Source organism: Fistularia commersonii, chromosome 4, assembly GCF_037954325.1.
Source record: "Fistularia commersonii isolate RoL2024-O1a breed Wild chromosome 4, RoL_Fcom_v1.0, whole genome shotgun sequence".
Lineage (NCBI taxonomy): Eukaryota > Metazoa > Chordata > Actinopteri > Syngnathiformes > Fistulariidae > Fistularia > Fistularia commersonii.
Genome location: NC_141287.1, coordinates 22,453,311 through 22,477,248, shown reverse-complemented (window position 1 = coordinate 22,477,248; position 23,938 = coordinate 22,453,311). Strand labels below are relative to the sequence as shown.

Genomic DNA, 23,938 nt, shown 5'->3' with positions numbered 1-23,938 from the left:
CTTTGTACGTTTCTCCAGCGTGACGATTGGACCTTCACGTTTTAGATAAGATTTACCTTCGATGTTGATGTCGGCGGCTGTCTTGTCCGTCCCACAGTCACATACGTATGTTCCTTTATTGCTCTGCTCGACTCTCTTTAGGAGCAACGACCTCCGGGTTCCCTCTGTTCTTATGACAACCATCTTGGAGGCGGTGATCTCCTTCTCGTTGTGATACCACATCACAGGGACATCTTTATTGAGTTCACAGTCCAGAGAGACCTCGTCTTTCTCGGTGGCAGTATAGTCCTGCAGCTTCACCACGAACACGGGGTCTCCCTCTGCCAGATACCGGAGCAAAAAACTGGTTCAAAAACTGATGGCGAGCTCGGCTGAATATTCATGCAACAGTCAGCTGGAATTTAACCCTGGGTGCGATCGATCCGGATATTTCCAGGAGCTAAAAGTAGTAGACCATTGGTACCGGTAGCACGGGTTGCACCGAGGGTCAACACCTACCGATCGTGACGTCTACAAATGGACAGAATGTTCTAGACGGGTTGGACCGAATTCATACCAGAAGACTTTATTTCATTTTCTCCACATCCTCAGAATTAACTCTTCAAATTGCATGTCTGCCCATCCCTCGACTCAAAAATAATAGCTATCGTATACACGTCCGTTCATGTTACATTTGTAGCCTAAGCGACGGTCTTCCTTATTGTACCTCCTAGCTGTATCCACGAACATAACCGGGACTTCAGCTAAGCGCGAACCATCCCAGAAACAAAGTGTTCAGATGAAATGTGACGGAAATGAGAAATGAAAATCACGCAAAAACTCTGGGAAATTGAACGAGCAAGAAAAGGAGGAAAAAGTCATTGTGAGTCCGTGCAATCTCTCGTTTCCAATGGTCTGACCGGCTGTTCACAGAGAAACAAAGGACAAAGGAAGCAGGAAATGTGTCGTTACCTATGACCGTCAGTTTTGCGGTGGTGAACTTTCCTTTGGCTTCTGCCTTTATCTGGCAGGTGTCATCTAGACTCAGCGACCTCATTTCTAGAAAGTGCTTCTTTCCATCCACATGTGTGAGCACGGTTCGGCTCACGTGGAGTTTCACTTCGTTCCGGTACCAAACCAGCGGAACGTTCTCATGTGACACCTCCAGCTCAAAATGAGCCGTTTTACCTTCTTTCACCATTTGGTCTTGAATTGGCCGCACAAACTGGAGCCTCATGCCTGCAATAGATCGGGTGATTGCACACAGAGAGACACCGCTGGCACCTTCAAGCCACAAACAGAACCTGATCTGTGACGCCGTCGGCCACCCGGATCACTTACCTTCCACTGTGAGCTGGCCTGCCGAGGTCTGGCCCAGCACTTGGATTGAATACTGAGATTCGTCATCAAACTCACAGCTGTTTATGATCAGCATGTGCTTCAATCCGTCGTCAATGATTTCATATTTGGGGCCCGGAGTCACAACCTCCGCCCCCCTGAACCACATGACCTTTGACACCTCCTTGGTGATGGTGCATTCAAACTTAGCCTGTTTCTTTTCAGGCACGGACACGTCCTTGAGCGGGTCAACAAAGCCCATCTCGATCTCTGCGAGATGCGAACGGTTGTCGGGTTATTGACTCGAGAAGCGTCTCGCCTCTTACCGTTGTTCCCCAGAAACAGGGTCCAGACTGACGACGCAGTGACAGACAAGACAAGACAACAGAGAGCTTCCTGATCGGGGCGGACCTACCTTTGACCGTTAGCATGGCGGTGGTGACGGCGTTCAGTGCTTGATACGAGACCTCACCGGCCTGGTCCAGCTGGACGTTCTTCAGCGTGAGGAAACGTTTCCTTCCCTCAACCTTGATGTCACAGCTCTGGAACCCCGAACGACAAATATGAGCTACATGTTCCAAAATCGTCGACGCTTTTCAACTCAGCACGACGAGACCATGTGAGTTTTCAGGTTTCCGATTTACACACGGACAGCAACTGATGGTTTTTCACTTCCAAAAGATAAAGCCGTTCCACTTTAGGACCAGTGTCCACTCAGCTTGTTATTGCCAATCTTCACCGATCTCAAATTCACTCCAGAATCCAGATTCTCGATGAAGTCTTATCTCTTGTTAAAAAGTTTAAATCAAAGAGGCCTCGCGCTTTGACGTCGCGGTGTGGTGTTCCAAACTTACCGGGGATCTGGTCAGGACCTGCCCCTTCAGCTTCCATTCACCAATCACATCATCCTCTGATATTTCAGTGTCAAAGTTGGCTTCTTCCTTCTCAACCACCTCAACATTGGCAAGAGGCTTCAGGATCTCAGCCTCGCGCTCTGATGAAAGGGTGGCAGCGGGTCAACGGGGAATACTTTGTAAGAGACATGCAGCGCACGTCGACCTCTTCTTGGCAAAAAGACTCGCTCACCTCCCAGAGTCAGTTTGGCGGTGTATCTGCGATCCTCCACTTGGATGGTGTACTCGGCAACATCATCGGGCTGGCAGTTGTTGATGCTGAGCGTCATGCCCGTTCCGTCTTTATCGATCTGGACCTTGTCGGAGGGAACGACCTCGTCGTCTCCCTTAAACCACTTCCAGTTCGGAGTGTCTTTTGCCAACTCGCATTTGAACGTGGCCTTGGCCTTCGGTTTCACGTGCTGGTCCCTCAGTGGCTTCACCAGCCAGTCTTTGATGACCTCTGAAGGGGAGCAGATCACGAGGTTTTAGCACACAGGTAGGGTTCCTTTGTCCGAAGCACTTGGTGTCTCGGTTGCCCTTCTTGTTCCGGACAGAGAATTCAAGCAAACTAAGTTCTCCCTTAAAAAAGGACATTGTCTGTTTTGAACAACCGGTACATTGGATTGAGTTTTGTTTGTTTGGGTTTTTCTACCTCAGTGTGTTTCTTCCTTCATTCCACTCTAGACAACGCGGTGGTTTCTGTCATTTCAAAAAGTCCAATTTCCTGCATGTTGCCAGAATGGCTTAAGAAAGCTTCAAGTGGGCCACTGTAGGTCCCACTATGAGAGAGTAATTCGTGACGGTCGTTGTTTTCTGCTGCCTTTTTGATTTGGCCTCCAGACTGGTCTAAACAGAGGCGTGAGAACTTGGTCAGGAATGGCTTACCGATCACTTTAACGTTGCCTGTTGTCTTGACATCCGCCTGTCCGTCCACCTCACAAGTGTAAACTCCGCCGTCCGCATCGGTAGCATTCTGGATGGTGATTGCCTGCTGCATGCCGATAATATTGATGGCCACCTTTCCAGCCTTATTCTTCAGGATGGAACCGTTACGCCTCCAGACCACATCCCTCTCTTTGTTCAGCTCACAGGTCAGATACATGGGCTGACCCTTCACGCACGATGTCTCCGGTTCCAGTTCCTTCACCCATTTCACCGGCAGCTCTGCAGGACCAGAGTGTGGAGAAAATATGATGTTTTTGCACAGTCAAGAATCTGGTGGCGGTCGAGCCACAGTATTACCCGTGTTTTCTCACATTTGAGCAGTACGCAGTAATACGTACTGCGTACGAGAAGACATCAGTACGCAGTAATACGTACTGCGTACTGATGTCTTCTCGTACGCAGTACGTATAAAACACAGTGAGCGGGAATTCTGACTATGAAGATGGCGAATGTAAAAGAAAAAAAGGATACTTGCGTTCCGTGTATCTGTACTTTCCCATCCAAAGCTAATAGCATCATCATGAGTGTCAGTGTGTCAAGAAGAGCAAGCTGATGTTCAGTAAGAAATGTATGAAACGTGAACTTATAAGATTTAGTTATGAGATAAGTTGGAATCGTAAGGATTCAGAGTGAATGCTACAAGTATGGCCAATGAAAAATGGGCCTTTCAAACATCTCCTTTTTTTTCCCCTCACCAAATCACCAATCACCTCTTTCATTTCGCCGGGTCATTACTAACGTGCAATTACCATTAACGTTCCATTCAAAGGCAAAACTCTACGCTTTAAAAGGCCTTTTTTTTTTTACCTTCAACAATGAGCTTGGCGGTGCAGGATATTTCCCTGCCGGCGTTCTTGGCCACGCAGGTGTATTCTCCGGTGTCGGACAGCTGGACGTCGATAATGTTCAACTTTCGATCTTTGCCGTCGGCGGTGAACTTGTGCTTGGGACTCTCCCTCAGGTTGCAGCCGTCTTTCATCCAGGAGGTGACGGCGGTGGAGGGCGAGACCTCGCACTCGAACACGGCAGAGGAGCCGATGGACTCGGCCTCCTGCAGCACAATGTCCTGGATCTTCTTGACAAACTTCAGCGGGACAGCTTTCAGCTTGTACGTAAACGGTTCCTCCGGTGGCGACGGACCTTTTCCACCGGGCCTCAGGCCTCGTCCTCGGCCTCCGTCACCAGGAGATGGAGTTTGCCTCGCTGAAATATTGCATACAGAAACTTGCCGAGTTAGTCGGAGGAATGGCGGAGACGGAGGGATAATTAAGAGCTTGTGCCTACCTTCAGCTCACAAATGATCACAAAAGAAAATGTTTCGACTAGATAGACAGACTGGTATGGACAGCTCTGAAGAACCCCAAAGGTCAAACATATAAGACAGACGGAGACGTGACTGTATGTACGTTACATGGTTAAGTCTACGCGGTAAGACCGGCTAGGAGAGGCAACAAGACCAGTCCCAAAGTTGGCCCGTTTCCGCCATCGGAAGGTTGTATTTTTATTACGCCTTTGGCGTCTTCCTGCTAAACTTGTCCAAAATGTACAAATCAGATCATCAGATTATGAATAAGAGCAACTGAGAAGATCGATGGACAAGATGACGACTACACTGAAAAGACTGAAAGTGTGAGGAATAACATAGTCAGAAACAAAGTTCCTATCTCATGTCGTTCATCGTGTTCTCTCACCGCCAAATCCACGACCTCTGCCTTTCGGAGGTTCCTCTGTTGGTTTTCCATCTGGACAAGAGACAAAAAGAGGAAAGTTCTGCAGAACTTGTCCGTTTTCAGCTCAAACTAAGACTCGGACGAATAAACACTGACGGCGCTGGTTTTAATTGAACAACAACACAGGAGAACATTTAGGGAGATCATTGATGAAGGCGGGAGATGGATGAAGGCTAAAAGAAAAGATGAAAAGGACGGATGAAAATGAGCAAAGGTCTGAGGAACTGAACGTTATCTGGAACCACAAACCGATGAAGGACGGACAGGAATGAATGAAGGGCGGATATTAACTGACGAAAGACAGACATAAATGGAAGTGACAAGTGTTCAAGAGGTGGATGACGGATGAACATGATCTCTGATTTTGTGAGAGATTAAAAGAAGAGGTTGACGAGGATTAGATGATTCATCTTAGATGGGATGATCCGAGGCGTCAGTTGAGGACTCTGTTGATTTTGTCTCACCTCGTTTGCCTCCAGTCATGCCTGGAGTCTCCAGGGCTCCGTCTACCCCTTCGCCCCCCCAGTCGTCCGAGGGTACCAGCTCCCAGCCCCAGGCCTCCTCATCTTCCTGGCCCGTTTCTTCTGCCTTCTCCTCAAAAATTTCCTCCTCGGGCTGAGTAGGAACCTTCTTCACCTGCACCGACCTGGGGGACACCTCTTTCACCGCGGGTACCATCCCCGGTCCTTTGGTTTCTGAGGCTTCATCTGCTGGAGAAGGCTTCTTTGGAACGCTCTTCAGAGTTACAGCTTCGACAGACTCTCTCGGCGACGCCGCTTTAACTTTAGGAAACCTTTTCATTTTTTCCAAACTTGGCTTCTTCTCCAGACCGACCGGCTCCGGTTCCTTTGGCTTAGGTGACGGTGTCTTCTTTAGCTGGACCTTCTTCAGCTGCTCAACCGGTTTCAGAATCGGTTCCTCTTCAACTTTTTCTTTGCTCCCTTTTGGTGATGGAGTCTTTTTCACTTCATCTGGAGCACCTAGCCTCTCTTCCAGTGGAGTTGGTGTCTTCGTGGGAGCAACCAGAGTCTCCTTCTCCTGAGGTTTCTTGTCCTCTTTTTGAGACGGAGTAGTCTTGATTTCCGTCCTCTTCGAGGGAGCGTCATCTCTCGGAGTAAGGCCGGGCTTCTTTTCCTCTGCCACGGAGGGCTCTTCTGATTTCCTTTCAGGTCTTTCGGCCTCCTTCGAAGGTTTCACTTCACCCTGCTTCTTGCATTCGTCCGGTGTGGAGATCATTTGAGGTTTGGTCGACAACATCTCGGCCGTTGCTTCAAAGTCCTCGGCCTCGGGCACTTGGTCAACCTCCTTCTCGGACTGGACTTCCATCTGGTCCTCGCCGACACTAGAAGTTGTACCTGGACTTTTGATCGGCGTGCCCTCGTCCGTCCTGCGTTTTGTAGCTGCAACGGGTTGATCTCGCCGCGGCGTCTCACCTCTCGTGAACGGAGTGCGTTCGGATTCTCTCTTTGCTTCACGTTCTCCGGCCAAGTTCGGTGCCTCCGGCTCGTCTGTCTGAGCGGGTTTCTCAAATGGTTTCAGCTCGACGGTTTCTTGCTCCCCTTCCTTCTTCGGCAGTTTCTTTATCTTCTTTTTTGACAAATCGGGCTCAGGTACGTCATCTTTCAGCGCTTTTGGAGTTCTTATCCATCTTGACTTTTCATCTTCTGTCACCAGCTTGTCATGTTCCTCCATGGAGTCCAGCTCAGATGCCTGTTCCTCTGAAGTGAAAACTCGTTCACTTCTGCCCAGAGTTTTTACATCTCGATCCTCTCGGCCACGGAGCTTGTGAACCGTCATTTCCGTATCGTAATGCCTCGTCACTTCAGCCTTATGAGTTATGATTTCTTTTTCAGGCCTCTTTGGTTTGGTTGGCACTTTTTTCAGTTGAATCTTCTGTGGTTCTTCTTCTGATTTATCAGATTTCTGGAACGGTTTTGAGCGCGCCGTGCTTTTTTCATCTGCTTTTTGTAGTTTTGCTATTTTCTTTTTGTCAAAACTAACCTCGTTGATTTCTTCCTCCTCCTGTGTTTTTCGAGTTACTGCCCAGGCTTCCTTTTCAGTCGTCTGAGTGACGCTGACTCTTTGAATCTCATCCAAACGGCCCAACTGTACCGTCTCTTCCTCTGCAGTAAAAATCCTTTCGGTCCTTCCGAGCGATATTATCTCTCGATCCTCTCGGTCATGAAGTCCATGAACGGTGAGTTCTTGATCCCGATGCTTTGTCACTTCTGCTTTATGAGTTTTGATTTCTTTCTTTGGTTCTGCCGGAGCCACTGGAACCTTCTTGAGCTTAATCACCTCTGGTTCGGGTTCCTTGTCTTTCTCTAATATTGTGAATTTACTTTTCATCTTAGTTGACATTGCCGCTTTGGCCTCTTGGACAGGAATCTTACCCATTTGCTCTCCAGGTGGCACTGTGTTTGTGGCAGTAGATATACATGTTGTAACATGTACAGAAAATACATGCAGGACAGATCAAGTCTTATCTGACTTTTGAAAGGCAAATAAAATAAACATGACAGCATGCAGACATTAAGAAAACAGAAAGTGAATAAGTAATACCTTTGGTTGGTCCGGGAGCCGTAACTGGTTCCTTGTCTGCAAGGGTTTCAATGAGAGCAGCATCGTTAGGCTCGTTACAAACAAAGTCTAATTCAAACGTGACACAAAAGGCTGACGTTCTTCTTGTGTTTGAATCGGTGACGAATAATAGAACAAACATCAAGAAAGCAGAGTTCAAGGACAAAGGCATTTTTAGAGAATACCATTTTTTGCTGTGTGCTAAGATTTTCACAGGACAAATACAGAAGAAAAGACAAAGAAAGAAACAGGAGACGTGAGCGTTACCTTCTGGAAGGTAGATTTCCTCGACTTCAGAAGATGGTTCAGCCTTTTTGGCTGGAGGAGAGGGTTTCCTCTCTGCTGGTGCAACTCCGGCTACAAGAATGCCAAATTGTTGAACAACCGGCAAGGATCTTGTAACAGGCAACAACTACACCATTTCAGAAATGGCCGACAGAAAATTAAACAACATCGATGACAGACAGAAGACGCTACCTGGCGCAGGAGGGATTTTTTCTGCCGGTCGTTTCGAGGCGGGTGCAGAGGGTTTCTTTTCCGCTGGAGGAGACACTTCAGGACAAAAGACACCAAAGGTAGTAAGAAGGTTACTGACGATTCACAAATCTACACAAAGAAAAAATGTAACGTTAAAAATGAGGGGACACACAAGGAAAGACCTCTGAACCAAACACACAAAAAGGATTTGGCGGAAACACAACATGGCATGAACGTCTTTCACTTTCAAGAACCACAAAAGGACTGGCAGGACTACCTTCGGGGGGAGCAGCTTTGACTGCTGGCCTCGGAGGTGCTGGCGGAGATGGTCTCCTCTCCTCTGGTTAAGAATACAAGATGTCAAGATCATGACCAAGAAGATGCAATGACAGTGAAGACAGGAAAGACGGTCAGCCAGACAGACGTGCATACCGAGACAGACTGGGCGGCCTGCGAGAAGGCTCAAATACCCACCGCTGAGAAGAAGGACGACTGATGTGTTTCTATCTGTTCTGACAAACGTGAAGATAAGCAGAATTACCTGCAGGAGGAACAACCTTGTCAGCATGAACGGGCGCAGGAGTCGGTGTCTTTGGCGGCGCCGGTGCCGTTGGTTTCGTCTCTGGAACTTTAGGAAGAGAAGACACTCAGATCACAAGCAAAAGAACACCCAGGTCAGAACAACACTCAGCACAAGAAAAAAGAAATCAACATGTAATGGACATGAAGCAAAGAGCATGAGAAGGTCAGATGAGCCAGCAGGAGAGAAGGACTGATCTGACTACCTGCTGGAGGAGCAACTTTCTCTGTGGGAGCTCGTGGAGGAGAAGGTTTAGACGCTGGTGTGGTTGGTTTCTTCTCCACTGGTGGAGATACTTAAGAAATACAAGATACCACACGGTCAAACAGACAAACGGATCGGGCGAAACATAGACGGCAGTCAAAGGACAGAGTCCAAACATCGCCATCGACCGACAGTAACACAATCGACAAAGGAAAGAGACGCTTCCGCAGACAACGGAAGGACAAGGCCATCAGACTACCTGCTGGAGGAGCAACTTTCTCTGTGGGAGCAGGAGGGGGAGAACGTTTTGCTGCTGGTACAGATGGCTTCTTCTCCTCAGAGACAGATACTTTGGGGGAAAAAGATGGCAAAGTCATAAACCAGAAGAGACATTTCTGGTACAACATGACAGGAAACGTTGGTCACACATTAAAGATGGGACATGAATGATCCAAGTGATGGAATCTTTAAAACAAAGAACTCAACATATATTAAGGGTGAGAGAAGTTGCAGAGCTGATGGTCCACCAGGTAACGTTCAGGACCAGTGGACTCACAAAATGACACAGAGAGACAGTGACAATGATTAGTTGTTCTCGTTATTCAAGAAGGTCAAAGAAGAGATTGACTCACGCAAGATGTTAGATCTCTTTAAAGACGGTTGATCTTAAACGATCATAAGAGTGAAGAGCTTTCATCCCAAATACCTGTTTCAAACGTTTTCTGCTCAGCCTTTTGGTTTTCGATGTTCGATGTCTTCTCTTCCTTTCTTGCAAGCGTCATCTTTCTCACTTCTTCAAAAGAATCCACATCAGCTTCTTCTGCAGAGGCTGAAAGTTCTGCTGGTGAAAGAGTCCTTCTGGTCTCAGCGAGCCCGTCTTTCGGTAAGCGTTTCTTAAACTCTTCGACTCGTTCTAGCTGAGAAGCTGTCACTTCCACATCAACATCAGGTTTCTCTTGGATCAAACATTCTTCAGGAGCACCAAGCTGCTCATAGACAGCCACATCTTCAGAAGCATGAGGTTTCTTTGGAACAGTCACTTTTCCAGTCATACTTGGTTTCTTCGGGACAGTGGCTTTTTTAGGAATACGTGGTTTCGTAGCCTCAGGTTTTCCAGGGACAACACCTTCGTGTTGGGCTGAAAATGTTTCATGAACAACCGGTGTCTTTGGCAGTGGCACTTCTTCATGAAGGCCGGGCTCCTCGTGGAGAAGGACCTCCTCTTGAGTAGCTTGTTTCTTATGGATGACGCCTTTTTGGGGAACACCAATTTCTTCTAGGACATTTATTTCCTCTGGAACATCAGCTTTCCTTCGAGGAGTAATTTCCTCAGGAACACTGGGTTTCTTTTGGACAGTCACTCCTCCAGGATCACCAGATACCTTCTGAGGGGTTACCTTTTCATCAACACCTGGTTTTAACTGAACAATGGCTTCATCAGAAACCCCAGGTTTCTCTGGGACAGTCAGTTTTTCAGGAACGCCAGATTTCTTTTGGACGATGATCTCTTCAGGAACAGCGGGTTTCTTTGAGACAATGACCTCTTGAGGAAGACCAGCTTTCTTGGGGACAATGACCTCTTGAGGAGGACCAGGTTTCTTGGGGACGATGACCTCTTCAGGAACAGCAGGTTTCTTGGGGACAATGACCTCTTGCGGAAGACCGGGTTTCTTGGGGACAATGACCTCTTGAGAAACAGCAGGTTTCTTTGGAACGATGACCTCTTCAGGAACAGCAGGTTTCTTGGGGACAATGACCTCTTTTGGAAGACCAGGTTTCTTGGGGACAATGACCTCTTGAGAAACAGCAGGTTTCTTTGGGACGATGACCTCTTCAGAAACAGCAGGTTTCTTGGGGACGATGACCTCTTCAGGAAGACCAGGTTCCTTTTGGATGGTAATTTCTTCATGACCACCTGGTCTCTTAGAAACAGTAACTTCCTTCGGAACAGCAGGCTTCTTTGGAACAGTGACTTTGTCAGAAACGCCAGGTGTCTTTTGGAGCATCGCTTCTTTATGACGCCCTGGTTTCTTTTGGATAATGACTTTTTCCGGTACTCCAGGTTTCTCAAAGACAGTCACTTCTTCCGTAACATCAGGCATCTTTTGGAAAATGATCTCCTCATGATCATCTTGTTTCTTTCCGATGATGACTTCTGCAGGTACACCTGGTATCTTGGAGAGGATCACTTCCTCAATAATACCTGTTCTCTTTTGAGAAGTAACCCTCTCAGGGGTGGCATGTTTCTTTTGGGCAGTAACTTCTGCAGGAACACCAGGTTTCTTTGGGATGATGACTTCTTCAGTAACAGTGGTCTCCTTTTGGACCGTGACTTCCTCAATCATTTCCGGTTCCTTTTGGGCGTTGACTTGCCCAGGAATATCAGGTTTCCACTGGACAGGGATCTCTTCATGGTCATAGGGTTTCTTTTGGGCTCTGACTTTTTCAGGAACAGCAGGTTTCTGTTGGACAATTACTTTTTTAGGAACTGCAGATTTCTTTTCAACAGTGACTTCACCATGAATACCTGTGTCCTTTGGAATAATAAGTTCCTCAGGAACACCTGGTTTCTTGCAGACAGGCAGTTCCTCAGAAGCACCAGTTATCTCTGGGAAAGTTAATTCTTTAGAAACATCTATTTCCTCAGATCCAGTGAATCCTTCAGCAGCTGCAGGTTTCTTTGTAGTGGTATCTTTTGTAGTAGCTGCAGTAAGCTTGGTTGGAACACTGATGTCTCGAGTCACAAGTGATTTCTCAGCAATACTAATTTCTCCAGGAATGCCTGGCTTCTTTTGGAGTGTGACTGTTCCAAAAATGCTGGCTTCATCATCGGTTGTAGTTTGGGTGGTTTCTTTAGGTTGAAGCGTGTCTTCAGAAAATGAGGAGGGTGCTTCAAAAACTTCAGGTTCCCTCAGTTTCCTTCTTTGTAACACTTTCCTCCTTGTCATTCGTCCTTTTTCGACAGTAAAGGCAGAGTCTGGCAAGATGGATCTCTGAGATTCTTCATGCTGGGACAAAACGCCCTGTTCTTCGACAGAAGCCTCGTCATCGTTCTGCTCTTCAGGACTGCACTCAGCTGCACTGTCCTCAAGGAACTCCTGGCCTTCAGTATCAAGGTCTTTAAGATATGATGAAAGAAACTCCTCTCCTCTTGTTGCAAACACAGTTTGTTGTCTTGCCTCCCGTCCCAAAGCGATTTTTTCTCTTGCGTTTGGTTCTGAAGTCTCAACTTCTTTTTCAAATGTCATCATGTCATCATGCTGGCATATGACCTCCTCCGTCACCGAGAACCTCTCGCCGTGACTGTCCTTCAACAAAGAAACCTCTCTGTCTTCCACAGCAAAGATCTTCTCCGTGTGGCCAGTCGTAAGAGTATCTGTGTAACCAAAGACTAAAGATTTGCACCATGAATCGGTGCCCAAGAGGAACACAAAAGACAACACAAAAACAGACTTTAGTGTTTAGTGCCAGGTAACAGTGGAATCATCACCTTCATGTCACAGGAAAGCTCTCAATCTGGATTTGACCTCTATTTCCTCAGAAACAATGCCCTTATCTGTTTGTTAGATGTGTAAACGTAAGTCCACAAAAAGAGTTGGTCTGTGTCTTTGGCTTTGGTTTAGCTACTTGTGTTTGTTACGATGGCCTCACTTGGAATGTTCCTATGCTAAACTGTCTGGATCAAGGTTATTATGTGGTGCTCAACAATAACAACACGACACTGCAGACATCAGGACAATCCATTCAAAGAGTTACCTTAAGATCTCTTAGATAAAGAAAGGGCGAGTTATCAAGGCGAGGACTGATTAAGATGCTATCACACACCAACGATGCCATCTACCTTGTCGCTGTTTAGCCGGACGAATTTGGGCGGAGCTTTCTGAATCTTGTGGTGGAGTGAGTGCACGGCCGGGTAGAACTGGCTCTTCCGTCCCCGATCTTGCACTGCGTCGCTCAGGTTCTGCTTTTGATTCTTGACGCTTTGGAAGATCTGCAGGACCTTTCTTTGTCTCTCCTGCGACCATCGTTGTTGCTTCTTTGCGTTCTCGGTCAGGCGTCCGGTCTTGTGCGATTTGGTGCTTCTCCGGTGGCTTCTTTGTGGTTTCAGGAATGTCCGGGAGGACATCTGAAGCCCTCTTCGCTACAGCGGGAACAAGCTCTGTCTCATCCGCGAGATGTTTCGCTGGAATCTTTTGCACTGTCTCTGGTTGTGTCTTCTGCTCTTCTACCCTTTCTTGTCTTTTCACCTTCTTTGGTTCTTCCAAAACCCTTTGCAATTCTTTTGTCTTTTTCCTGGGTTCTGGTACCTTTTCAGGCTCTTCAGGAAGCTTTTGCCTTTCTTGAATTACCTTCTGGGGTTCTCCTGGTAACCTTGGAAGAACTGGCGCCTTCACCAACTCCTCTGCCACCTGCATAACCTTCGGTTGTTCTTTTTCAGCATCAAACCTCTGGGTCTCTGCCTCTGTTTCATGAGCTCGTGAAAGTGGCTCTCTTAGGGGCTCAGTGCCACCTCCATATATTCTTGGTTCTCGGGCATCTTGAAAGAACATGAAGTCACAAGTTGGTTACTCCCCGCTCACATAATGAAAGAGAAACCCAAATGTTCAAGTTGCACTCTAGCGAGCGCTCAGCACAGTTAAGACATTCAAAGATGGTATTTCAAAAAGAGCAACCACCATTTCAATTCAAACACTGAGTCAACGGTTTCACCACAAACGTTCCTTGACATCATGGCAAACGGCAAACACGGTAAAGCCATGGAGAACATGGCAGCAGTACCTTGAGGTGGAGCGTCTACAGCAATGGGAACCTTGGGCACTGGTGGCTGACGGACAGGTTCCTCCGGCCCGTAGAAATCTGGCTCTTTAAAGAAGATTTTGTGGTGTTTAAGTTTCATTTATTAATGACTCACAAATGCAAAGATTCCACTCTTGCTGAGTGTAAGAAAAAGACCAGCATAACTGGAAAGACAGTAAAATCAGATTCTACTGTAAATTCTGATTCTGGGGATCGATACCTTCAGCTGAAACAGGTCCAAACGTGGAGGGGATGAACTTTGCTGGACTCGGCGGAACAACGGCTTCTTCACGCACGCGTAGCTCGGGTTCTTCGAAGAACATGAGATGTTTTCAGACACTGGTTAGGATTACATTCAACAGGCCGCCACTCTGACGAGCGTGGAACATCAAGACGAAGCAAAGGCACACAAAAGTGAAAGAAGAAACACAGCGAGGCGCTGACAGAAGACACAAGGAAGAATGTGGACACTTCAGTACATTCTGTTTTTGATGATGTCGGTTTCTCTAAGGACAAGCCGACCGGTACTTTGCCTCGCCTGACACGAGGTCGTGTATAAGAAGTGGTTAGAGGTGAAGAGCATCTGATTCAAGAGTTACATCTCAATCTCACAGCACATTGACCCCAAACAGCACATCAGACGGTCAGCGAGTCAATCGGCAAAACCAAGACCGTACGTTACCTGTCTCGTGGCGACGTTCCTGTGGTTTCTCAGCGGGTTCAACAGTCCTGGCTTCTGGTTCAGGCTTAACTTTTTCAACTTTGGTTGCCGGCGGAACCGACACGTGTTCTACTCGTGGCTCGGGCTGATAAGGTTCACGAGTGACCTTTGTCACCGTCTCGTGTTCGGCTTCTGGTCGTGGGAATAGCGTGGGCTCTTCGGGGTCAACAGAGAGACATTACTGTGAGTCAACATGGAGCACACAGCTTCAAGATTGCAAGGCAGAAGACAGAGGAACAGGAACCACAGATACATACAGAGAACATAAATAACATAAATAGAACTTGTCCATGTACAGAGTTCAGCAGACTGACAAAAGGGTCAGCAAGCTGACTACATTAAATGAAGGTCATAGAAGACATTCCAATGGGAAGAACACCTCTAGGCTTTCTGTGCCTAGCTTGTAACATACATTAACACAATGACAAACAAGTGTTGGAAAACTGTAACGACATTGGATTCAAAAAATACGGTTGCAACACGGCAGGTTCCGCAGTATTTAACTTTGAACTATTCGGTTTTAAGACGTCAAGAGAACGAGTAAATAACGACTCCAAGATGAGAAACAATCTGTTGTAATTACCTTTTCGGGCGGGACGTTCCTCCCATGTGGGCACGGGCTTCTCCGCTTCGGTTACTTTAAAACATTACAATCAAGTTCAGCTTGGCGAACACATCGCGCAATGACTTGTTTTCAAGAAATCAAGAAACAAACAAATCGTATGATGCACAAGAAAAGGTGCTTGAGACACAACCTCCAATGGACAAGGAGGAAGTGTCAAGTCGGCGGTACCTTTGCGGGCAGCAGCGCCTGGAGGAGCAGGTTCAAAGGGTTTCTCCTCTGGTCTCTTGTGGACCTCCAGAGCTTGAAAGATCAAGAGGGTTTGCGTTAAAGCGACTCTGTATTCCAAACAAAACACGCCATTAGCGGCTCAAGCGCGGGTTATGAAGAGGGCAAGGAAGAGCAGGGCTAGAAGCACCGCGTCAGGGTCAGCTGGCAACTGAAGCCGTTCAACCAACAAACCCGGCAGCAGAAATATTAGAGGCTCTTATCAGCAGGCTTGTTATGCCGCAGCCAACAGCTTAGATTGACAGCCAGGAGCCTTTTATACCTGAAGGGACGAGTTCCCGGGTCTCAAACTGCCTCCGCTCAATTACCTCTTCCACGGGTTTTCTCTCCTCTGGTGAAGGAGAAAATGCAGCTTAGAGAGAGGAAAGATGACGTGAAGTTACAGAGACAACCGGCAGACGCTGAGGAGACTCCTAACATCGTGCGGATACCTGAGGAGGTGGAGTAAGCCACAGACAGCGTCTCTTCCTCGACGGTCAGGCTTGAAAAAGCTGCGCCGTTAAAGATAATCTCTCATTAGAGAAAAGTCCAGGGTTCCCCAGCGAAGAGCAGGAACTCCAGAGACTCTCCACAAACCTCCGAGTCACTGCTTCCGACGCTCATCCAAACCGACGGACTCGGGATCCATCAAGGTCCATAAATAGATCAGATATTCAAAAGACACGGGCTGGAGCGGAAATTAAATTGACGTTTGTGAATTTTGCCGAGGACGATCCTTTTGACTGATTTTCAGTGATTTGTTTCATCGCAATTTGACCGTTTTCATCTTCACTTGAGTCTGAACCTTTTTGCTTGAAACTGTGTTTTAAAGTTCCAAAGAGATGCGGCCCAGACCTGAACCTTGACGGATCCTCGAGGGGCTGAACATTTGTCTATGGTTTGAAAGAAAGCAATAAATCGCGACACAAAGTCGTGGGTATGAAGTTATTGAGAACATGGATGAGGTGCCTCGTTCACACAGTTATTCAGGTGGACGGTTAAAGGAGGATATAAAGGTGGTGACGACGGCGGCGAAGGGAGGTGAGCTGGTTTTACGTGTCAGTGGATAAAAAGCCAAACGAAAGGCAGGAAGTCAGAGTTGTAAAGAAGAAGTTAGCGATGATGGAGAATGATTGACAGCGTCTCAGTACCTGAAACTTCAGCGTGCTCCTCATAGCGATAAAACTCAGAGGAAGCTTTTGGTGAAAGACAACAGCAGGAGAAGATATTTGTAAAACGGGACGAGTGACGGGAGAATCAAGATATGCATATCTTCTCGGTCTCACCTTGGAGAACCAGAGAAGCTGCTTGCGAAGCCGGAACTGAAGAATCTGGGATGTCTGGAGGTTCAGAATCGATCTCGTTACTCACTACAATCGTGTAAAGGTGAAGCTGCAGTATCAACCGACTGGATTTCACTCACGATCACCTGAAAGCTTTATGGCTCTGATCGTTCGGTGGAGGAAAGTAATGTTTAGCGCGCTGCTCTGAAGGTGCAAGATCGGATAGAATCTTGGGGACAAGGTTGGATTTTTGGGGATCTTTTCCCAAAAGTGATGAGATATCGCAACCGGCTTCTCTCGCTGAACAGTTTGACTATTTCAGTATTTTCAGTATTTAAAGCGTTGCAATCGTCTTCATCAAGTCTTTTGGACGCAGAATGACGGATTTAAGTGGCTTCAGTGGTTTGGGCTGTGATTCTTAGCGCGTTACTTGAACTGAGGTTTTTGCTGGATTAGGAGTTCTGTGAAACCCAGTCCTTGCAAAAGAACATTATATTTTAACACCCGACGACTAGCATATATTATTGCTGGACTGGTTTTAGGCCGGAACATGTATGTCCCGGAGAAACTGACTTTTCTTCTGTTGTTTCGTGAGCCTTCGTTATGAACTGCCACCCTCAGTCCTGGTATCAAATGTTGGGGTGTCTCGAGGTTCCCCAGTGTCTTTACACCGTGTGACGACGTGTTGTCAAAGGACGGCTCCAAGTCAACGGTGGCTGTGAGCCTTTCGCCGACCTTTGGTACTTCGGGTGTGTTGAGGAAACTGAATTTGGTGGGCTGGAGCCAAATAGCAGCATTCGCTGGTCTAGATGTTTTATTTAGTTTTTTACGGAAGTGATGACCATTGACACTTAAGAGTTAAAATAAGAAGACGAACGAAACAGGAAATCCAGACAGGATGAAGGAAGAGTTCAAAGAGGTTAGCGTGAGCTGAGTTAGCCTCCAGTGTCTTACCTGACTCTGGGACGGCACCTGGTAAGAAGACGGAGGAGCATGAAGACACATTAACCACATGAAAAGTGGCATCCAGCACACGGGAGGAGGGTTCACGGGACTCGGACTCGTACCTGTGACGGTCAGCTTGGCGTTGGAGATGTGGGGGCCGCACACGACGCGATAGTTGCCCTGATCTTTGGACTTGCAGTTCTTGATCTTCAGGCGGTGGACGTCTCCCTCGCTGCTGATCTCGTACTTGTCCCCGTCGTCCAGCCTCTGCGTTCCTTTGTACCAGGTGGGACGGATCTCGGGGTAGTGGATCTGCAGCTTGCACTCTATTACGGCCGTCTGGCTCTCGGGAATCGTCTGGTCGGATATGTCCTCCACCACGGCAACGGGCTGGGGGTCAAATCCAGGTGAATAACCTCTAATGAGGTGGACGGCCTCTATATTTTACCGAATGGCACTAAAATCACGACAGCGGAGTGATCAGGAAAAACATCCGTGTTTGTTTCAGGGTTTTGTTGGTTTCAAGATGAAGAACTGATGCGGAGGATCCAAATGGAACGGATCCATGTTCCTCTTTAGCGGACCTGCTCCTGTGATTTATTACAATAAAGTAAATCTTGGAGGTCAAAAAAACTTGGAGTTAAAAAAGTCAGGTGCACCTCCTATTTTCAGTGGGGGATCTTCATCAAGGGGATGAAGATGAAGACAACGTTCTAGCCTGACTGCATTGCTGCCGCCATCGGACGGACAGGTGCACTCAAAAACAGTCAGAGTAATTGTAAATGGAGCTATTTTCCAATGAATTTTTCTAAATGGCGTCTAATCTGAGTTTCTGCTGTTTACAGGCCATTTCAATGGGCCACATGTCACGGATGCATTGAACTGAGGATCTGCAAGAAGGACGAGGAGGAGGCGGATGAGCGTTGGTACCTCGGAGGCGGCTCGTCCCTCCAGCTGCTTGATGAGTCGGGCCATGTCCTCTTCTTCCACCTGGCCTCCGTGCACCAACTCCTGCACACACAAAGCTGATGAAGCAGCCGGAATGGCTCGGCGACGCTGCTTCTCGGCAACGCTGCTTGGACATTGATATGTGGTTGAATGCTAAATCCAAGAACTTTGAAAAGGATATTGCGTCTTCCTGAAGGTAATGTACATAAGCTGTAGGTTGAACACCGAAATGCAGAGTTTTTGAAACTGAACTGCCATCAGTGTGAGATGAGTCTACTTGCAATATTTCAACCATAAATCAAACCGAGGCTTCTAGTCGGGACGTCGGCATGGCCTCGCACCGATTCTGCGCTCTCTGCCTCCTTTTCCCTCTTCAAGATCTCGACAGCCTGGAGGATGGCGCGGTAGTCATGGATGTTGTGTTCCCTCAGGATGTTCTCGTAATTTTTAGGCTCTTGGCCTCTGAGAAGCGCCACAATGTTGACACCTTCTTCTTTCTTGGGACTCTTCTGCTTGGAGGGAGTCCTGTCGCAAAGATGGCAATGGTCACCGTCAAGCAGCCGTAGATGGTACAAATATTCAGCACTCAGTAAAAAGTGGCATGGCATGCGGAGAAGTCCCAATCATCAGTTTGATGAATAAGATACAAGTCTCAGAGGACTTCCTGATCCTCATAAACTACTGACAACCCCACTGAAATATCGCCTTTTGTTTTTCTGCCCCTCCCTGAACGTCGAGGGAGAAGGTCCAATGTATGAATGGGAAAATGAGCTTTTCGTCGTCCAGGGATGTGCAGATGACTTCTCTTGGTACTCGGTCGGAAAAAGTGGAGTAGGAAGTATTTTCTCTTACTTCTTCAGTCTCGTCCTGAGGTCTCCAAGTCCTTCTGCCTCCTCCTTCTTGGTGACCTTCATCTCGGTGCTGCACTCAATCTCCCCATGTTTATTCGAGGCAACGCATCTGTAGAGTCCAGCGTCGGACTTGGTTGCTTCTCTTATCTCCAGTTTGGCATCCTGGCCCTTTTGCTCAATGCAAACACGACCGCCATGGGTCATTTGCCTCCATTTGCCCTTCATCCACTTCACACTCGGGATCGGGTCTCCCCCGATCTTCGCAATGAAGGTAGCTGTACCCTCTGGGAGAAAAAAAAAACACAAGCAAAAGAAAAAACATTGAAAAATGTCAAATGAAACTTGTAAAACGTCTTTGTCGAACAAAAGTCCCAAACTCGACTCGAGGGGAACGCACTGAAGTGTTAATTTAACAGTGCCTTGCAAAGTATTTTTGCCCATCTTGTTTCTGCCCCTCTGGTCCTTGGGACCATCATGACATCAGGGTGACCTTTCAGGCTAGAATTCCAAAGTGAGCAATTAATGCTTTGACTTCTGCCTCTGCATTTCCTCACCTGCTGCCTGCAGCTCAAGCAAAGCTTAGTAACTAGTCGTGTCGACTCAGGACCGGGAGACCGGGAGGCCGTGCCATACAGCCTATGCCGAGTTAAAATCCAATCCAGATAGACCCCCTATTTGACCCCAAAGTTGAGACGGGCACCAGAACAAGCCTTCCCCGGGTGTAGTAGCCTTTCCAAAGCCAGCAGCCCGTTAACAGGAGATGACGAGTTGCCCTCACATTTCTCCCCGTCTCCAGAGATCTCTTGATGACGCAGGCAAAGGAGATTTTACTTACTCTCTACCACTGAAACATTTTGGGGTTCCTCAATGAAGAACAGGTTGTCCAGTCTTTTGGGCGGAGCCGGAGCTGCAGCCGGAGCCGCAGAGGGAGCAGCGGGTTCGGCCGGGGACGGTTTGGCTCCTCTCTCTGAAAGACATTTTGAGTCAGGTTCTTACAAACTGGTACAAACAACCCAGAATCATCATTTCATGGGCTCTGACATCACTTCAAACTGCACAATAAACAAGTCCTGTATTTAGGCTACCTTTCACAGTGACCCTCGACTTGCAGAAGTCCGACCCTGCGGCGTTGCTGGCTTTGCAGAGGTAATCTCCTGCATCTGTCTTGGAGGCCTGGCTGATTTCCAGGGTGGCCGTGCCCCCCATAAATGTGATCCTGGTGTTTCCGCTGGACCTCAGCTCCCTCCTGTCCTTCATCCAGTTGATTGTCAGCGGCGCAGAGCCTCCCACGTGGCATTTCAGCGTTAGCCTGTCGCCCTCATTGATTGTAAGTGGATTCAGAAGAACGTCAAACTTTGGAGGCGTAGCCTTTTCTGAAGGGTTGAAGAGAAAGAAACCGGCCAAAATTATTTCCATTTAAAACTGCATGACTGATTAAATGTGTCTGTTTTGTCCCCTGTCGATGCAGAGGTTTACTGTCAACTTGTTATTTCTCTTTGGCAGGAGGAGGAGTCTTATATTTCAGCTCATCTTCATTGAAAACGGTTGAATGACTGACAGACTGAAAGGGGTTTCCTGTCCTCCTTCCTTCCAAGAGTCTCGATCTATACTGGACACAGTGAATGTCTTCTGCTTGTCATCTGGACTCTTCCACCTCACCCTTTCGTCCTTCATCACCCAATCCATAATTCTCCTCAAGGGTCTTTCTTCTACCCAGAGCCTCACACTTCCTCCACTGTCCAAACCATCGCAGTCTGACTTTATCTGCAGAACATCTAACATGTGCTGTCCCTATAATGGACTCATTTCCGATCCTCTCCAACCTCCTCAGTCCCCGGGAGGATTCGTGACATCTTCATATCCGCCGCCTCCCATCTAGTCCTCATCGTCTCCAAACCACCGTGGCTGGTCTTCAGCTCCGTCTCCTACACCCTCCCTTTCACTTTGATACCATTTCGTCACACCGGACACTTTTCTGCACCCGTCCCAACCAGCTTGTAACATGTTCTTCCACCTCTTCTCCATCCTCTCCATGGGCTCCGGACTGTTGACCCTCCACCTTGCAGCCTCACTGTTGGGGTCCGCTTGGGGTCCCTCATTCACATACATGTATTCTGTCTTACTGAAGCTCCTCCACCTCTCTGGTTTTCCCCCCGGCTGCTCTCTCCTCTCACGGCCGATCATAACGTTATCTTCAAATATCATAGTCCAGAGTGAGACCTCATGTGCTTGCCTTCCCATCACTGTAGGATACAAGATGGGGCCCAGAGCTGACCCCTGAAGCGTTCGCCAGACCACCTCGATCTCCCGTGTCACCGCAAAGCAACCATAAAAGAAAATAACTGATAAAAAACAACTGAACCCGACGTTCAGAAAGAGATCGGATGGCCGAAGACAGTCTGAAGATACCTGAGATGGTGAGAGACACCGGACAGGAAGCTTTGCCGGCTGAGTTGGTGGCCTCGCAGGTGTACACGGCACTGTCCGACACGGTAGAATCTTTCACGCACAGTGCCGCTACGTTGTCCTGGAAGCTGATGTCGTACTTTTTGGAGGCAAAGATTTTGGTTTTGTCCTTGTACCAGGTGATATTTAGAGGCTGCGAGCCGGCCACATGACCCTCCATCTTCACTGACTTGCTCACCGAGTCCACCAAGGACTCTGGGAGTTTCCTGGTGAAGTACGGAGGAACCACACTGTCTGTTGGGGAGGAAGCGAGGAGAGATGTTAAGGCCATGATTTGGTGCTTGACATTTAGATGTATCTATCAGGACTGGAGATCAGCTTGAAGTAAAACGTTGTAAAATCAGATTTCCACGGAGAAGCGAACCGGAAGAAGCCACTTGTTAAAAGACATTGAAAAGTCAGAACTGCCTTGATAAAGGAACAAAAGGAAGATGATTCAACAGCGTGACTGAGGGTGAAGCACCAGTAGCAAATTGAGTCAAACACGATCTCACCTTTTATTCAGGATCCCTGAGAATAAACCTCATAAACCTTAAAAGCACATCACAAGTAAGCTCCGGATACACAAACCGAGTCATCCGGGTCTGCGAGTTACCAAATCACCTCTCACCCCGAACCTCGAGATTCCGGGAAGACGTGAACTCGTAAGTGAAGACCAGCATTAGTGCGTAGAGCAAAATGAGATGAGATATGTGGATTAGTGTGTTACCTATTTGAATGTTAGCATGGCAGGTGTCAGTTCCTTCGGCATTGGAAATTTCGCAAGTATATTTTCCAGCAGCCTCGACTCTGTCGCTGTTGAGAACCTCCAGGACGCAGGAGGAGTGGGTGGTCTTGACATTGTATTTGTAAGAAGCCCAGATCAGCTTGCTGTCCTTCTTCCATGTCACATTAACCCTCTGGCTGCCGGCATACGTGCACTCCAGGCGCAAGGGTTTGCCCAGCTCGTGGCGGATGTTCTCCAACTTCTTGATAAATCGCACGGGTTCTGAGAGAAGCAGTGTTGCAGTCAGACATGAACATCTGTGATCTTTACATGCTCCAGAAAGACGCCAGGGACGGCAGAGAATCCAGAGCGACTCCAGGCTGCTTCATGCACAGTTGAGAGGCTCTAACTTGCAGGAGAGGATCAGCGTGAGATGAGTTAATGGAATATTTCGTGCACGACAAGACAAATGGAGAGAACTGCAAGCGCTGTGTTAGCGGTTAATGTTGCCCATTTAAAAATAAACACAGCAGTCTTCTGGTCCTGAAGATCTTCCGGATGTCTAAGATCCCGTTGTGCTGAGAAGAACCCGCGGCTCCGCCTCGTCTCGCAGTAAAGTTTGTGCCAAAGGGGTGAAACTAGAATGATGTTATACGAGCACGCATGCAGTGGAAGGCCATGCATTTATCTGAGGATGCGAGAGAGCGTGCGTCATGGCCGCCCGGTCAGCAGCAACATGTTATGCAGTTGTTAAAAGGTTGCGCTTTTACCCAGTCTAACATGAGCCCGGCAGGCGTCCCGTCCGGCTTTGTTGGAAATTTCGCAAGAGTAAGTTCCAGCCGCCTCGGGTCTGTCGCTGTTCAGGACTTCAAGGGTGCAGGTCGAGTCGGTGGTTTTCACATTGTACTTGTACGAGGCCCAAATGAACTCGTCGTCTTTCCTCCAGGTGACCGAGACCCTCTGGCTTCCGGCGTAAGAGCAGACGAGTCTCAGCGGCCGACCGACTAAGAAGGTCGTGTCTTCCAGCTTCTTGATAAAGCGCACGGGTTCTGAGAGGAGCAATGATGGGGTTAACATTTTGTTAAGGTGCCATGCAGAGCTCCGCGTCCGGTTCTCACGCCATCTAGATACGGTTCTGGAGAGATTGTTGACATGTGTACGTTAGTGTAACCGCAGGAGTTCTACGTGTCACCGCGAGGACGCGAAGGAGAGCCGTAGCGCCGTGAATCGGATTCCGCCCGTGTTTTCTGAACCTGCTGGCCGACAAAGTCTCAGGGGGAAACGTGATCAAGTAAGACAGAAAATGAGAGCGGATGTCAAAAGTCACCTGTCAACGTCACAAGACAGCCGGCGGAGGCCGAGCCGACCCGGTTCTCCGCCTTGCAGGTGTATTCTCCGTGATCGGACTTGGTCGTTTTGCTGAGTTTCAACGTGGCCACGCCTCTCGTGAAGTCCATCGAGCAAGTGTTCGACATGCGCAGCTTCCCGTCGGCTTTGAACCAAGCCACCGAGATGTCGGGGGTTCCTGCGATACGGCATCGCAAGGTGACGGCCTCGCCCACCTTCACCTCCGTCGGCTCCATCTTTTCAACAAAGTACGGTCGTTCTAAATTGAAAATGAAGAAGACGTTAGTCTGATGGCGCCGCTAAGTTGTCAGGGAAT

General features: G+C 48.0%; 1 protein-coding gene across 2 annotated transcripts in view; it reads right to left on the bottom strand.

Moving 5' to 3' along the window:
* Positions 1-23,938, bottom strand: part of LOC147235142 (titin-like) — a 155,954-nt gene that overhangs the window by 90,318 nt on the left and 41,698 nt on the right. The window contains exons 47-81 of one of the 2 annotated variants that reach the window (XM_086146019.1): positions 23,603-23,881; positions 21,513-21,803; positions 20,189-20,476; positions 19,939-20,070; positions 19,105-19,387; positions 18,594-18,777; positions 18,235-18,315; positions 17,427-17,694; positions 17,314-17,331; positions 16,363-16,416; positions 16,228-16,272; positions 15,529-15,588; positions 15,360-15,428; positions 15,041-15,112; positions 14,831-14,884; positions 14,209-14,403; positions 13,747-13,836; positions 13,509-13,592; positions 12,571-13,266; positions 8,989-9,078; positions 8,731-8,820; positions 8,487-8,573; positions 8,223-8,285; positions 7,946-8,020; positions 7,736-7,825; positions 7,451-7,486; positions 4,850-4,900; positions 3,966-4,361; positions 3,099-3,377; positions 2,404-2,673; positions 2,172-2,311; positions 1,733-1,859; positions 1,321-1,587; positions 952-1,218; positions 57-320 (exon numbers count right to left, since the gene is read on the bottom strand). In XM_086146019.1, coding sequence (XP_086002145.1) covers positions 57-320; positions 952-1,218; positions 1,321-1,587; positions 1,733-1,859; positions 2,172-2,311; positions 2,404-2,673; positions 3,099-3,377; positions 3,966-4,361; positions 4,850-4,900; positions 7,451-7,486; positions 7,736-7,825; positions 7,946-8,020; positions 8,223-8,285; positions 8,487-8,573; positions 8,731-8,820; positions 8,989-9,078; positions 12,571-13,266; positions 13,509-13,592; positions 13,747-13,836; positions 14,209-14,403; positions 14,831-14,884; positions 15,041-15,112; positions 15,360-15,428; positions 15,529-15,588; positions 16,228-16,272; positions 16,363-16,416; positions 17,314-17,331; positions 17,427-17,694; positions 18,235-18,315; positions 18,594-18,777; positions 19,105-19,387; positions 19,939-20,070; positions 20,189-20,476; positions 21,513-21,803; positions 23,603-23,881 — 5,835 coding nt within the window. The remainder of the gene's footprint in view (positions 1-56; positions 321-951; positions 1,219-1,320; positions 1,588-1,732; positions 1,860-2,171; positions 2,312-2,403; positions 2,674-3,098; positions 3,378-3,965; positions 4,362-4,849; positions 4,901-7,450; positions 7,487-7,735; positions 7,826-7,945; positions 8,021-8,222; positions 8,286-8,486; positions 8,574-8,730; positions 8,821-8,988; positions 9,079-12,570; positions 13,267-13,508; positions 13,593-13,746; positions 13,837-14,208; positions 14,404-14,830; positions 14,885-15,040; positions 15,113-15,359; positions 15,429-15,528; positions 15,589-16,227; positions 16,273-16,362; positions 16,417-17,313; positions 17,332-17,426; positions 17,695-18,234; positions 18,316-18,593; positions 18,778-19,104; positions 19,388-19,938; positions 20,071-20,188; positions 20,477-21,512; positions 21,804-23,602; positions 23,882-23,938) is intronic. The other variant, XM_086146018.1, reaches the window with a different exon arrangement.